This window comes from Camelus dromedarius, chromosome 24 (assembly GCF_036321535.1).
Source record: "Camelus dromedarius isolate mCamDro1 chromosome 24, mCamDro1.pat, whole genome shotgun sequence".
Classification (NCBI taxonomy): Eukaryota; Metazoa; Chordata; class Mammalia; order Artiodactyla; family Camelidae; genus Camelus; species Camelus dromedarius.
Window position 1 is genome coordinate 3,055,111 of NC_087459.1, and position 14,197 is coordinate 3,069,307.

The following is a 14,197-nucleotide window of genomic DNA, read 5'->3' on the forward strand; positions in this document are numbered from 1 at the left end:
TCTAAAACTATTCTAAAAAATGAAGTCTATTAATTTAATAAGATGAGGAGAGTTAATAGTCAAAGCAACAATGGGTGAAATTTTTCCAGAATTAAAGTTACGAGTTATCAGGTTGAAAAAAGTCACACTGAGTCCAGAGAAGAACAAACCTAGGTGGGGTCCACACCTAGATCCCACACCAGAGACAAAACGAAATTCTCAAAAGCGATTAGAAAAAAAATAGATTGCACAGTAATGGCAAATAGATTATGAGCTGACTTCTCAACAATTACAATCTAGATCGGAAGGACACTTAATCACATCTTCAAAAGGTCAAGGAAAAATAATTGTCACCTTAAATTTCTATGTCCAGCCAAATCATTCAAGAGTGACAACAAATCAAAAGAAATACACCCAAATTTCACATAACTGAAAAAAGAGAGCAGTGTGAAAGCAATAATTATGATTAATCTCTTCAAAAGAAAATCAAACATCTTGAGTATAGTTGAAGTATAGTTGGAGTACAATGTTATATTCGTTTAAGGTGTACAACATTGAGATTCAATACTTTTATAGATCACACTCTGCTTAAAGTTACTACAAAATAATGTCTGTATTTCCCTGTGATGTGCAGTATAGCCTTGTTTTCATATATTTTATACATAGTGGTTTCTATCTCTTAATCCCATACCTCTATCCTTTATATCATCTTAGAGATTATATGTGTGTACAGTGTAGTCACACTATTCATTTAACGTTATCTGCATTTTTCTTGATTTTCACTGTTCTTGAAGGATAATTGTTAAAGGCTGAATCATACTCTAAGTGCTGTAGTTCAGTGAATTGCTAGACAGCATAATTGCTAGACATTTAGACCAAAGAATTTCCTCTTAAATGGCAACTGGATAGAATGCATGTAAAAGAGAGACAAAATAACACCAACCATGCCTACTTTTTTTTCCCCATTGAAAATCCACCTGCTTCTTTAATTGCCTGCCGAAGTGGGGAGGTATTTAGTTTGCAAGGGGCCATTCGGAGCCAATGGGGACATTTCTTTCCAATGAACACTTTGTGCCCTAAGTGCACTGTTTGAGGTGACTTTTAGGAGTAATCCTGAATGTTCTAAAGGAAGAGGAAAGAAGCAGCTAGTATATTTGAAAACGACCGTGTACCAGGCACTTTGCTAGGCACTTCCTTCACAACGGCTCTTACTTAGGAGAACTCAGCATGAGCCAGGCACTGCATTTAGGAAATGTGCATGTGTCCTCCCTAGAACTCAGGGAAGTATACACTATCATTATATCCATTTCACAGACTGGGTAACTGTGGCTCTGAAGTCACACAGCTAGTAAATGATGAAGTCATAATTGGAATGTGAGTCTTTCTAAATAACCTGCTGCCAGTTTATCCCGTGTCCAGTTCTAGGCTTGGGTAGATGTTGGGGGTGGGGATAGAGGAAAGCAGGGTGAGAAGAACATAATAATTATGACCAAAAAAAGAAAACCAGGGATGTGCCAACTTCTCCCTACCCATGATCTCATCTCATCCTCCGATCCTGCGTAATACTGTTATCCTCATCTTCACCCAGCAAGGGAGTGCACGCAGACCAGTCCACTTGCCTCGAGGTGGCACCGAACACGGGGGCATCCGCCTCCCCCCCCCCCGTGCCTGCCCCGCCCCTCACTGCCTGTGGCTCTTGTCTCCTGTCCAGGTGAGATGGAGGAGCTGGAGACCCTGTGGCTCACGGGGATCTGCCACAACGAGAAGAACGAGGTGATGAGCAGCCAGCTGGACGTTGACAACATGGCGGGCGTCTTCTACATGCTGGCAGCCGCCATGGCCCTCAGCCTCATCACCTTCATCTGGGAGCACCTCTTCTACTGGAAGCTGCGCTTCTGCTTCACGGGCGTGTGCTCCGACCGGCCAGGCCTGCTCTTCTCCATCAGCAGGGTCAGTACCCCGGGCAGACGCTTCCCTCTGTGGCGTGCAGGTCCAGAAAAGCATGGGGCTCTCAGAGAGTCAGGGATTCTTGACTCCTGGAGGGGGGAAAGGGGCTGCACATCCTCCCCTCACTCCTCACCCCTTCCTGGACTTGTTGGAAGGGCAGCCAGATTCTGTGTGTTCCTAAGCCAGATGACTGTGCGAGCCAGAGAGGGAGGGGGGATGGGTAAGGCAGACCGGGCGGGAGGGAAGTAGCACAGGTGAAATGAAAACCAGCAGCTGAACCTGGGTGTCAAGGGAACGGTGGAGGATGCTGAGGACCGTGACGCATTGCGTAATACCCTCCACACCTAAAGGGGGCAGCCGTCCTCAGCTCCTGCTGAGTATCCTCTTAGAGGGGTGCCGGCATAAAGACTGCAGGGCATGCAGTCTTATCAGGTCCTCCAGTTTGCAAAAGAGAAATTGGTCACCTGGTTATATATGAAACCTTTCCATTTTTAAATATTCGTAACTAATTCCATTGAAAAACAGAAAAACATCAAAACACCATCTGGGCCAAACACAGCCAGTCTGTGGCCTCCCTCACAAGCCCCCAGATTTGCTACACGCCATTACAATTCCTGTGCAGGAGGTCACGATGTTTGCATGCATTCCAACAGACCACATGTGACAAAACGGAACCTACATGCAAAGCCATGTTGTGTGTGTGTGTGTGTGTGTGTGTGTGTGTGTGTGTGTGTGCATCTACCAAATCACAGGAGCGTGTGTGATGCAACAGAGCCTGCAGTGAAACACGGGCAGGTACTGATGCTGACCCAGGTCGCAGATGGCGGAATCAAAGGGCTGAGATGAGAGGAAGTACCCAAAGCCGCGTGGCCTTGGTGGCGCCAGGATTTGACTCTAGGTGTAGTTAAATCCGGAGGCTACCCTCTTACACAAGCAACAGACATCGAGTACAGGCAACACGAGCGATGTGATACAGATGGGGCCACACAACGTGCATGTGCACACGACTCATGTCATATGTGTTTACCTGTTCAAAGCAAGCGAGTCCCTTTCTTGCATCACAATAAAAGCACATACATACATATCATTCACTCATCTTCTAACACAGTAAACATTACCTGTCTACTTCTCAATCAGTCAGTCAGTCATCTATCCATCCATCCATCCATCCGTCCCTCTATCCATTTATCTACCCATTTCTCCCATTTACTCACCCTAGAATTTTTTTACTCTTAAAAAAAGTCTTCCCTACTTCTCATTTACTTTTCTTTTTTTTTTTTTTTTTTTTTTGCTTTTCCCCCCTCTAATGGAGGTGCTGGGGATCGAACCCATGACCTCATGCATGTTAAGCATGTGCTCTACCACTGAGCTCTGCTCCCCCTAATTTTTTTTACACTGGAAAGAGTTTAATGAATTAGGATTTGAAATATTATGAAAAATATTTGGTTAGTAACACCTAGCTTTATATGCCAATGTTTACTGGGAAGACAGAATAATCATTTAAAAAGGAATTTGTGCATTCTTGGCATTTGGTGGTGGTAAGAGATCCAGAAGGTACTCCTGGGCTTAGTCAGGAGGGTTTATTTTCTCCGTTCAGGGGCACTCTAAACCTGGGTTCTATGCAAATCCTTATTTCCTAATTAGTTTGATGGCGTCTAAACACGCAGATTGCTTAAAATTAACATGCATGCGTATAGGTAGGTATTAAGCCAACTTGAAGCTAATTCTCCCCGCCAGTTACTAAAGGCTTTCCGTACCCAAATGATTCTGGGATTACCATGAGCAAACACACAGTGTTGCCTTTCCTGGTAAATCCTGCTTGCTTCGGGAAGAGCATTTCCTCTGTCTGAGATACCATTAGGGACTGTCATTATGAGAAATGGACTAAACCCCTCACTCTGGTTCCAAGCATCCTGCAGGGCGGGAGTGCAGGGGGACCTGGGCACAGCATCGCTGGGTCGTGCCTCGACAAGCTGGACCTCGCACTTCTGTCTCCCCTTCCCTAGGGGAGAGAGGACCCTCATGTCCCATGGGAGCACTGCAGGGACTTCTGTGCCCTTTGGGAACCCCTGGCCACCATCACTCCTATATCCTTAAAGGCTGCAGGAAGCCCTACTTGAGCAACTGGCCCCTCCTTTCTCCCCAGATAGTATTTGTTTGTGAAGTAAGTGCAGCCTGATACGTGTGCGGAGGAAGACCTCATACTTAATACACTTTCCCATTCTCTTATTTATTAGGGGAACTCAGAATGGTTTGAGCCCTGATCTTGTGCATAGTAGGGCTTCTGTCTTGCTAAAAAATGTGCCCCCCTTTCTGGTCAAGGGCCACCACATGCCTCTGCAGCTTGTCTTATGTGCACATCACACGTGGGCCACCTTCCATGAGTACTTACACAGCACAGAGGACACACAAAACTGAAGGGTCTGCATTGTGCACACACAACCATTTTCTTGCACAAAAGTTTCAGTGGGAAATCCCCAAGCAGAGAATCTACTTTCATACAAATGCAAGATCCCAAGGACACAATGAATTTTGCCTGGCGTGGGAAGAAGGGCCTGGGCCAGGGATGTTTCTCTGATCCTCACAAACCCCTGTGAGGGTGATATGATCACACCCATCCTTTGGATGGAGAAACTGAGGCCCAGAAGGTTAGAATGGGACCCTTTTGGCTTCACCTTATGTTTCCTTGAAACAATAGGACACTTCTCTGTTTCAGAGAGCCAGGATCTCTGGCAAAAAAAAAAAAAAGGCATAAAAGGGGGAACTTATGTTTATGCCGGGCTGAGTCTCATACTTTAATTTCAGTGTTTAAGTTCTTTGTCTAAGGGGTGTTGGTCCAGGATGCTCTGAAACTCCCTCCTATCTCAAGGCAGATTTTTCTGCACATAAGGCAGGTCTCTTCCTGCCCAGTTCTCCTGTTAGCACATTGAACATCCAGCCATGACCCCTAAAACTATGGCCACGTAGCAGGCACACACAGCCCACCTCATGGGCTCAGCGTCCCTCGGGAAGCTCCTGAATAATGAGACACAAATACAAGCCTGAGACACCTGCCCTCCTGGCACAGCCAAGGCTGGAGGCTGGAGCTCAGAGGCATTTATCTGACATTAGAACCAAGCTTCTCCTGCAGCTGTGGCTTTGGTCTGTTGCGACTGACAAACATCCCTCTGTGGGGCACTCTTAACTTTTGTTTTGTCTCCAAAATGCTGTCCCTCTCATGTTGAAAAAAATATTCACTGCCACCAACAAAAAGAACCACTCAGTTGTCTCCTGAGACATGAGGAATGGGAGACGTAGCAAAGCCAGAGAGCAGGGAGACGGAGACCATGCCACCTTCCCCATGTGCTCAGAGGAGAGTGTGGCAACCACCATCAGGACCCATAGATAGAAGTCAGATCCCTCCTTCATCCGTCCAGGCTGCTGCTGTAACAAAAGACCACAGGCCAGGTGGCTTTATCGACAACAGAAATGAATGGCACGTAGTTCTGGAGGCCGGAAGTCCGAGATCAGGGAGGCAGCGTGGTCGGGGGAGGACCCTCTTCCGGCTCGCAGCCTCTCCTTGTGTGGAGGAGATGAGGGAGCCCTGTAGGGTCTCTTTTATGAGAGCACTCATCCCATTCATGCGGGCTGCTTGGACCTCACCACCTTGGACCTCACGGCCTAAGCAGCTCACTACTGCTAATTCCATCACCTTTGGGGGCTGGGGTCACAACATACGAATTGGGGGTGGGTGGAGACAGAAACATGTGGACCATAGCAGACACTTCGGGGATCAGGCCCAGGCGGTAAGGAACCAACAGTGGAGCTCAGGCCCCATCGAGAATGTTCTGAGAGGTCAGAGCCCCTCTGGGATGAGGGTGGGAGGGGAGCAGAGCAAATTGGAACAGCACGTCGAGTTGTCAAGGCTAATTTCTTCCCAGCCCGCTGTGGGGCTGAGAGGGCATCTCATTTCCACGACTCATGAAAGGAAACTGGAATCTATGAATAATAGAGGGGAGAAAAGAGAGAGAGACCTCTGCAGGGAAGAACGGAGCTCCGGCCCAGGAACGTGGCTCCCCAGGGAGGGTCTGGCCAGCTTATCTAACCAGAAAGCTGCAGTACATTTTCAGTAGCAAAGAGTAGCATGCATTTCCTCCAGCATCAACCAAATGGGCACTGTGAGCTTGTGCTAGTGAAAAAGGAGAGAGAGGGGAGGGGACGAGTGAGAAGGGCACATCGGGGTGACCGAGCAGCTCTCCCGCTCATGTTTGCGAAGCCTGTTCTGCGTAGGGTGCATTGCTTGCATTCTCAAATCTCACCCTCACATCCACCTTAAAGTGTAGGATTCCCATTTTACAGATGTGGAACTTGAGGCTCAAAGAGGGTGTAGTGGCTTATCCAAAGTCACAGAGCTAATAAAGGATGGAAGTGTGTTCATTTCCAGTGGGTTCCAGGTCTCTGGCTCTTCCCATCCTTCTGTAATATGCACCCCACCTCCTCATCAGCCCATCTGGAAGGTGAGTCAGCTTAGCTGGAGAACGCTGTCATCCAGACCATCCAAAACGGGGGTACGGGCTGGGTCCCTCACGTTGACTCCTTCCCAAGGCTCCCCCAGGCAGGTCAGTACCTGGGAACTGCCTTAGGTGTGTCCTGTGAGTCCCAGGGGAAACCAGGGATGAGGAAAAGCAGTCAGCAGCCATCGTCCCAGCTCCTGACACATAGCTCGGCAGCCCGACCACTTCTGTGGGCCTCCTGCAAATACAGACACAACCAGCTCAGCCGGGCAGGCGGGAGCACACTGCTCTGACGGCGAAGGGTGGAGGGAAGGTCTCAAAATCTCTCGTTCTCAAAATCTCTTTAATAAGGGGATCTCATTAAAACCAAATTGCAAAGTTAGAAAAACCATTTAAGGACTAATGTTTCCATAGTACTAACAATAGGAAGACAAGGCACCGATCATGGCTGATTCAGACACGTAGGAGACACACTGAGTTTTACCCATGGTAGCAGAAGCCCTCTCGGTCACGGTAGGAGATTATTACATTACTAAACTGGGCAGGGAAGGCATACGTTAGCATAAAAGGTTCGGACGCACTGTGCTATGTGAAATACATGGTGTATGTATTGCATGATTTCGATGTCCAGCAACCCTGGAAGCAATGAGGAGACATTGCTTTTTGGCGGGGAAGGGATGGAGACTAGAGGGAAGACTGCAGGAAGGTAGGAAGGGTATGATGCTAGGGCCTTGGTCTTGGAGAGCCTTCACCCTGCAGCCTGTGGCTGAGACGGTCAGAGAAAGAGATGCTCAAATGCACAGCTAGTAGGCTTTTCTGTTTACTGTTCCTTGAAGGAAGGGAGACTGTCTCTAGAAAACCACAGGAAAATGCAGCAGTGCACACGGGCTGAGGCTGTCACAGTTATGTGAGCATCCCTGCAGGTTCAGCGTGTCCCCACAGTGGGGACCCGATGGAGATGCTGTCCACACTTCCTCACATATACTTCCCACTAGTTTATGCCAAAGTTAGCAGGAGCTACCATGTCCATTTTACAAGCCCCTTCTTGGGCCGGATCCCTGTCAGTCTGGGGAGGACCAGGTCACATCCTGCAGCCTGGATCTGATTGTTCCCTTTGGGCGCCACAGTCAAAATCTGGGGGCAGGAATGGGGAAGGGAGGGGCACAAGTCACAAGGCCGCTGGCACTCTTTCACCGACTATTGTAGAACAGTCTTCCTCTGAGTTACTTTTAAGCAAAAGTAAACAGCTATTTTTAACAAAGGAACAAGGTGGAGTGGAAAACGAGAGACCTATGGATGGGATGCTTACTGAGTCACTCGGTTCCCTGGATGGATCTAAATGCAGCATCCCTGTGTCACCAGGAGTCTCCACTCTTCCTAGAAACTAAAACGGACTTTTAACTATGCTGACCAAACTCTCCAAACACAAGCACAAAGAAGATATAATATAGGTGGTTAAGTGAGGAGTCCAAGAAGGGAGCTCCAGGGGTTCAAACTCTACCAGGTCTCTGTGTCCCACCATCTGTGTCTGTCCCTCCAAAAATGAATGGTTGACCACATGTGGGTCTCATGTCTTCTTTTTTGTGTGTGGGGGCAGGGAAGAGACTGTTCCACATTTTTTAAAAAATAGTTTATTTCACATGTATATTTTTGTCTCCCCACCATTTCCGTTTGTCTGACCACCACTACTACTATGTCCTATCATAACATTCCATACATACTTAAAACCAAGCAAAGGGTGGAGTTCCATCTTTAAAAACTAAACAGGCATTTTGGACAACACATTCTTGGCAAGGAGACCTGAACAACATTCATCAAACACGGTAGGGAAAGTTCTCACTCTGCGTTAGAAAAAGGACAGCCAGGTATCAACTGTTACAGAAATGAAATAAGACGGAAAAATTTAACAAACTGTTCAAACTATTTTCTTAAAGAGACTTCCTCCCCTGCCAGAGATCTTGAATAGCCTCTTGGTCAGTCATCCAGAAACAATTCTTCACATAATTGATGAACTTGGCTTCCACTTTGGGAAGAGAACCACCTTTTTTTATACTTACTTGCATTTTTGCTTTAATGTCTTCTACAGAACTAGGTCCTTTTGGTGTTTTAGGAGTTTTTTCCTGTTTTTTTTTTTTTTTTTTGAAGGATTCTTGACCTTTTGATCTTGGGGTTGATGGTTTTGAGTCTTTTCCATTCTGGTTTGATTTTTGTGTGTTTTTGGCTGGAGTATCTTGTATAGATTTCTTTACTGGAGCTTTTTCTTCATCTTCCTCATCATCAAAATCATCATCATCATCATCATCATCTTCATCAGCAGCAAGTTTTACTTTTTTCTGTGGAAACTTGCTACCACTCCCAGGGGCAGAGTGCTTTCCAGATATACTTAGGAGTTTCACATCCTCCTCCTCTTCATCTTCTGACTCTGCATCTTCCTCCACAGCTACTAATATGCACAGGCCCTGAACCACACTTCAGCCGTAAGACCACAGGTGGTGTTATTTCAAAGCCCCCAAGAGAAACTGTTGGCTGTAAGACATTTTCAAAGTCACCAGTGTTACTTTAATTGGACTGCCTTCATAATTCATTGCCTTTGCTTCAACAATGTGCAATTCATCCTTTGCACCAGCCCCTAAACTGACCGTTCTTAAAGATAATTGGTGCGCATTTTCATCATTATCCACCTTAAAGTGATCATCTTTGTTTGGCCTTTAGTTCATAACTGAAAAGGTAGTTCTGAGGCCTCAGGGGGCTCATGTCCATGTCCATCAAATCTTCCATGAGTTGGTGGCACGCACTTAGGTGGAGAGAAGATGGATGGAGATAAACCACCACTGTTCCGGAGAACAGCCGCGCAGGACAGAATCACACCAGGGTGTTCTACTTTTTTAAATTGAAGTATAATTGACTTACAATATTATACTTTGGGTATATTGAGAGATTCAATATTTTTATACACTATGAAATAATCACCACAATAAGTGTAGTTACCATCTGTCACCACACAAAGTTATTAGAGTGTTATCAACTCTATTTCCTAAACTGTACATTGTATCTTATAACTGGAAGTTTTTACCTCTTAATGCTCTTTACCTATTTCTCCCATCCGTCTAACCCCCTCCCGTCTGCAACTACCAGTTTGTTTTCTATGAGTCTTCTTTTGTTTTGTTATGTTTGTTCATTTGTTTTGTTTTTTAGATTTCACATATAAGTGAAATCAGATGGTATTTGTCTTTCTCTGTCTGACTTATCTTACATAGCATAGCACCCTCTAGGTCTATCCATGTTGTCACAAATTATAAGATTTCATTCTATTTTTAGGGCTGAGTAATATTCCACTGTGTGTTTGTGTGTATACCACATCTTCTTTTCTGTTTATCTCATGATGGACTCTTCAGTTGCATCCCTATCCTGGCTACTGTAAATAATGCAGCAATGAACATTGGGAGGCATATATCTTTTTGAATTAGAATTTTCATTTTCTTCAGATAAATACTGGGTCTCATGCCTTGATTGATAGCTTCAGTGTGTGGGTAGGCGTAATTCCCCAAAAGGTGGTCCTTTTATGCTGAGTTAGTTTGCCAATAACTGACTCTCTGGTATCCAAAGTCCAAAGATGGTCCTGGGAGGCTTTAATAAAAGTATGAGTTGGTGACCCAGGTGTTGGGAAGGCCAATTGAATACTTATGTGACAATTTGAAGGTCCTGTGATCCTTACAGTTGTATGAGGGTTAGGTGATATTTTTTCTCAAACTCCACGTGTGACTATTTGCAAAAGTGTCAGATGCTCTTGGATCAGAGAGACAAGATCAGCCTGACACTTCATCACTGGCCTCATACATTTCAGAAACATTGTCAGGATTCAGATTGGATTTCACTGTTCCTCCAGGGCTCCTACAAGAAGGACATGGCTCCCCTTTGCAGGTCAAGCTCAAGTGTGAAGTGGGTTCATGCCCAGCTGCAGCTGACAGTGTTTTGTGTTACTCCCCACAGGGCATTTACAGCTGCATTCACGGAGTGCACATTGAGGAAAAGAAGAAGTCTCCGGACTTCAATCTGACCGGGTCCCAGAGCAACATGTTAAAACTCCTTCGATCAGCCAAAAACATTTCCAACATGTCCAACGTGAACTCCTCAAGGATGGATTCCCCCAAAAGAGCTGCTGACTTCATCCAAAGAGGCTCCCTCATCATGGACATGGTTTCGGATAAGGGAAATCTGATCTACTCAGACAACAGGTCCTTTCAGGGGAAAGACAGCATTTTTGGGGACAACATGAATGAACTCCAAACCTTTGTGGCCAACAGGCACAAAGATAACCTCAATAACTACGTGTTCCAGGGACAGCACCCACTGACCCTCAACGAGTCCAACCCTAACACGGTAGAGGTGGCCGTGAGCACGGAATCCAAAGGGAACTCCAGGCCCCGGCAGCTTTGGAAGAAATCCATGGATTCTCTACGCCAAGATTCGCTCAACCAGAACCCAGTCTCCCAGAGAGATGAGGGAACAGTGGAGAACAGGACCCACTCCCTAAAGAGTCCTCGGTACCTTCCAGAAGAGGTGGCCCACTCGGACATCTCAGAAACTTCAAGCCGGGCCACCTGCCACCGGGAGCCTGACAACAGTAAGAACCACAAAGCCAAGGACAACTTCAAAAGGTCGATGGCCTCCAAATACCCCAAGGACTGCAGCGAGGTCGAGCGCTCCTACCTGAAAACCAAAGCGAGCTCCCCCAGGGACAAAATCTACACCATCGATGGCGAGAAGGAGCCCAGCTTCCACCTCGATCCTCCCCAGTTTGTCGAAAACCTGGCCCTTCCCGAGAACGTGGACTTCCCAGACCCCTACCAGGACCACAGCGAAAGCTTCCGCAAGGGGGACTCCACGCTGCCGATGAACAGGAACCCCCTGCACAATGAAGATGGGCTCCCCAACAACGACCAGTATAAACTCTACTCCAAGCACTTCACCTTGAAAGACAAGAGCTCCCCTCACAGCGAGGGCAGCGACCGCTACCGGCAGACCTCCACACACTGCCGGAGCTGCCTGTCCAACCTGCCCGCCTACTCGGGCCACTTCACCATGAGGTCTCCCTTCAAGTGCGATGCCTGCCTGCGGATGGGGAACCTCTACGACATCGATGAAGACCAGATGCTCCAGGAGACAGGTAACCCCGCCACCCAGGAGGAGGTCTACCAGCAGGACTGGGCTCAGAGCAGCGCCCTCCAGTTCCAAAAGAACAAGCTAAGGATTAGCCGTCAGCATTCCTACGATAACATTGTCGACAAACCTAGGGAGCTAGACCTTGGCAGGCCCTCCCGGAGCATAAGCCTCAAGGACAGGGAACGGCTTCTGGAGGGAAACTTGTACGGGAGTCTCTGTAGTGTCCCCTCAAGCAGACTCTTGGGGAACAAAGGCTCCCTTGTCCCCCAGGGTCTGGAGGTCAGCAAACGGAGCAAGTCCCTCTTGCCGGACCACGCCTCCGATAACCCTTTCCTCCACTCCTATGGGGACGACCAGCGCTTGGTTATTGGGAGGTGCCCCTCGGACCCTTATAAACACTCGTTGCCGTCCCAGGCAGCGAATGACAGCTATCTCCGATCGTCCCTGAGGTCGACGGCATCCTACTGTTCCAGGGACAGTAGAGGCCACAACGATGTGTATATATCGGAGCATGTTATGCCTTATGCTGCAACTAAGAATAATATGTACTCTGGCCCCAGGGTTTTAAATTCCTGCAGCAATAGACGCGTGTACAAGAAAATGCCTAGTATTGAATCTGATGTTTAAAACCTTCCATTAATGTTTTATCTATAGGGAAACATACGTAATGGCCAACGTTCCGGAGGGTAGATGTTGGATGTCCAGTAGTGCCCTGCAAAGAGGAAGAGGATTTAGGAAGGTATTTTTTTTTCCGTTGGTTTCTTTTGCACATGGCTCCAGGCCATAGTCTTCCACTCAAGGAATCTTGTGAGGTGTGTGCTGAGCACAGCAGATACCGGATAGGTGAGTCCTTAACCAAAAGCCAATCAATAAAAGGGCAAGTCTCCTGGACGTGCCTGCTAGGTATGTTGGCAATAATGACGCATTGGATGCCAGTGGCGATGTTATGATTTCCTATATTCCATATTCCATGAAGACCAGGCCACCATGGGATCTCCTCATCAGAAACGCCTAACGGTTTCTCTAATACAGAATAAGCAATATGGTATGCATGTAAATCTGACACAGACAAAATAAAGCAAGAATGCATCCGCACCGTAGTGAGATTGACTGTGCAAGAGATTAGGAAGTTTGGCTTTACAACCGTTTCAGCTTTATTGTTATGCCTTCCATCACAGCCCAGGCCCAATCCCAGAACTCCAGGCTCCCCCAAAGAATAGCAAATCAGTGTGTTCGTGGTAACCGTGCTTCACTCATGCTAGTCCATTTCCGAGACACCTCTGGAGTAAACGGCCAGAAGGGCCCTCAGTCAGAGAGCTACAAGAATATCTTTGGATGTCGATTTGTGTATTTCACAGACACCTTCTCACCCTTGGCTTCGATGGTCTTGTTCAGAGCTGCATAAATTCACACATGTATGTCTTCAGTACCTTAAGTGTGGATCTCCTGTCTATGACACAGCGGCCATTGTAGTTTATCCCGAAGACTCCTGTGTATGTAAGTTTGCGTTTCCCCTCCTCCTGGTGATGACTCAGGGTTGTATAGTATCTGTTTCCCTCCTCCTCCCGGAGTAACCATCACGCGTTCGGTCCCCAAATCGCCATGGTGGCGTTTAATCAGGTGTGCGTTGCTATTCCCGGCGTTGTGAACGCGGTGGCAGGTGCCATCTGCCGTACGTGTACTGTGATCTGTAAGAGGTACAAAGCCATCTGTCTGCTGAAGGCAAGCACGGTTGTAGGGTTATCTTCCTTAACGTCCTGAAATTCACACTGGTCCCCCGCCGCCCCCCCCCACCGCCTCCTCAAATCAAAAGCCTTCAAAACATGAGAGACACTCATACGCCTACCCTGAGCATCCTCCGCATTGTGGATAAACTTCAGGGGGACAAGTGATTTCTCTCTTCTGAAACAGCCACTCTATTGGAGGCAAACTGCCTCACTAGCACCAACAGAGGAGATGAAAAATTCCTCAAAGCACCTGTCATTTCGAAGTCACCTCCTTAGCCCATTCCTACTCTACCCAAACCTGTGTCTAAATGCTAGGAAATGATACTATTTTTTTAACTGGGGGGGAGGGGGAGAATATTTAAGATTCTCTGCACAGTGCCTGGTACATGCAATGTGCCCCCCAAAATTAAAGGAAGTTCCGTTACGACACTTCATCAGATGAGAATTTTCCGGTTTAAAAATTAAGTAGGACACAAATAATACTAATGAAACATTTTATATAGCTCTAATCTAGCAATTAGTGTGTTTTAAATACATGAATATCCCTGAAATGCTCCCTGGGTGGGGAGCCATCAGTTTTACAGAGGACGGGGGTCTGTTTCCGTGTCCTGTTACGGAAGCCCCAGGCTAATGTTAAGTAGCCATTTCCTGGTTTCCTCCTGTTTTTGTTCTGGGTTCTTGGAGGAGGGGACAGAACCCGCAGGTTGAAAAGTTCTCCTGTGTCTTTTAGTCGTGATGTGTTTCGTTTCGCAGGTCGTGCTTCCCTGCGAGTGGGCAGGCACCAGGAATAACTCTCTTAGAGCCCAACGATTCACTGAGTGACTCCCTCTTGGAGAAAGCGCACCTGACCTCCCGTATTCCTGTAATGATGAAAAGTGGTTGCCATAA

The 14,197-nt window shown here is 47.1% G+C and overlaps 1 protein-coding gene and 1 pseudogene across 2 annotated transcripts in view; one reads left to right on the plus strand and one right to left on the minus strand.

Annotated features, from left to right (window-relative positions):
- GRIN2A (glutamate ionotropic receptor NMDA type subunit 2A) overlaps window positions 1–13,356 on the plus strand; it is a 342,689-nt gene extending 329,333 nt beyond the window's left edge. The window contains exons 13-15 of one of the 2 annotated variants that reach the window (XM_064478196.1): window positions 1,691–1,929; window positions 10,410–11,586; window positions 12,237–13,356. In XM_064478196.1, coding sequence (XP_064334266.1) covers window positions 1,691–1,929; window positions 10,410–11,586; window positions 12,237–12,250 — 1,430 coding nt within the window. In that variant the 3' untranslated portion in view covers window positions 12,251–13,356. Of the gene's footprint in view, window positions 1–1,690; window positions 1,930–10,409 lie in introns of both variants that reach the window. The other variant, XM_010980055.3, reaches the window with a different exon arrangement.
- On the minus strand, window positions 8,054–9,226 carry LOC105089055 (nucleophosmin-like; annotated as a pseudogene).
- Window positions 13,357–14,197: the final 841 nt, after the last annotated feature.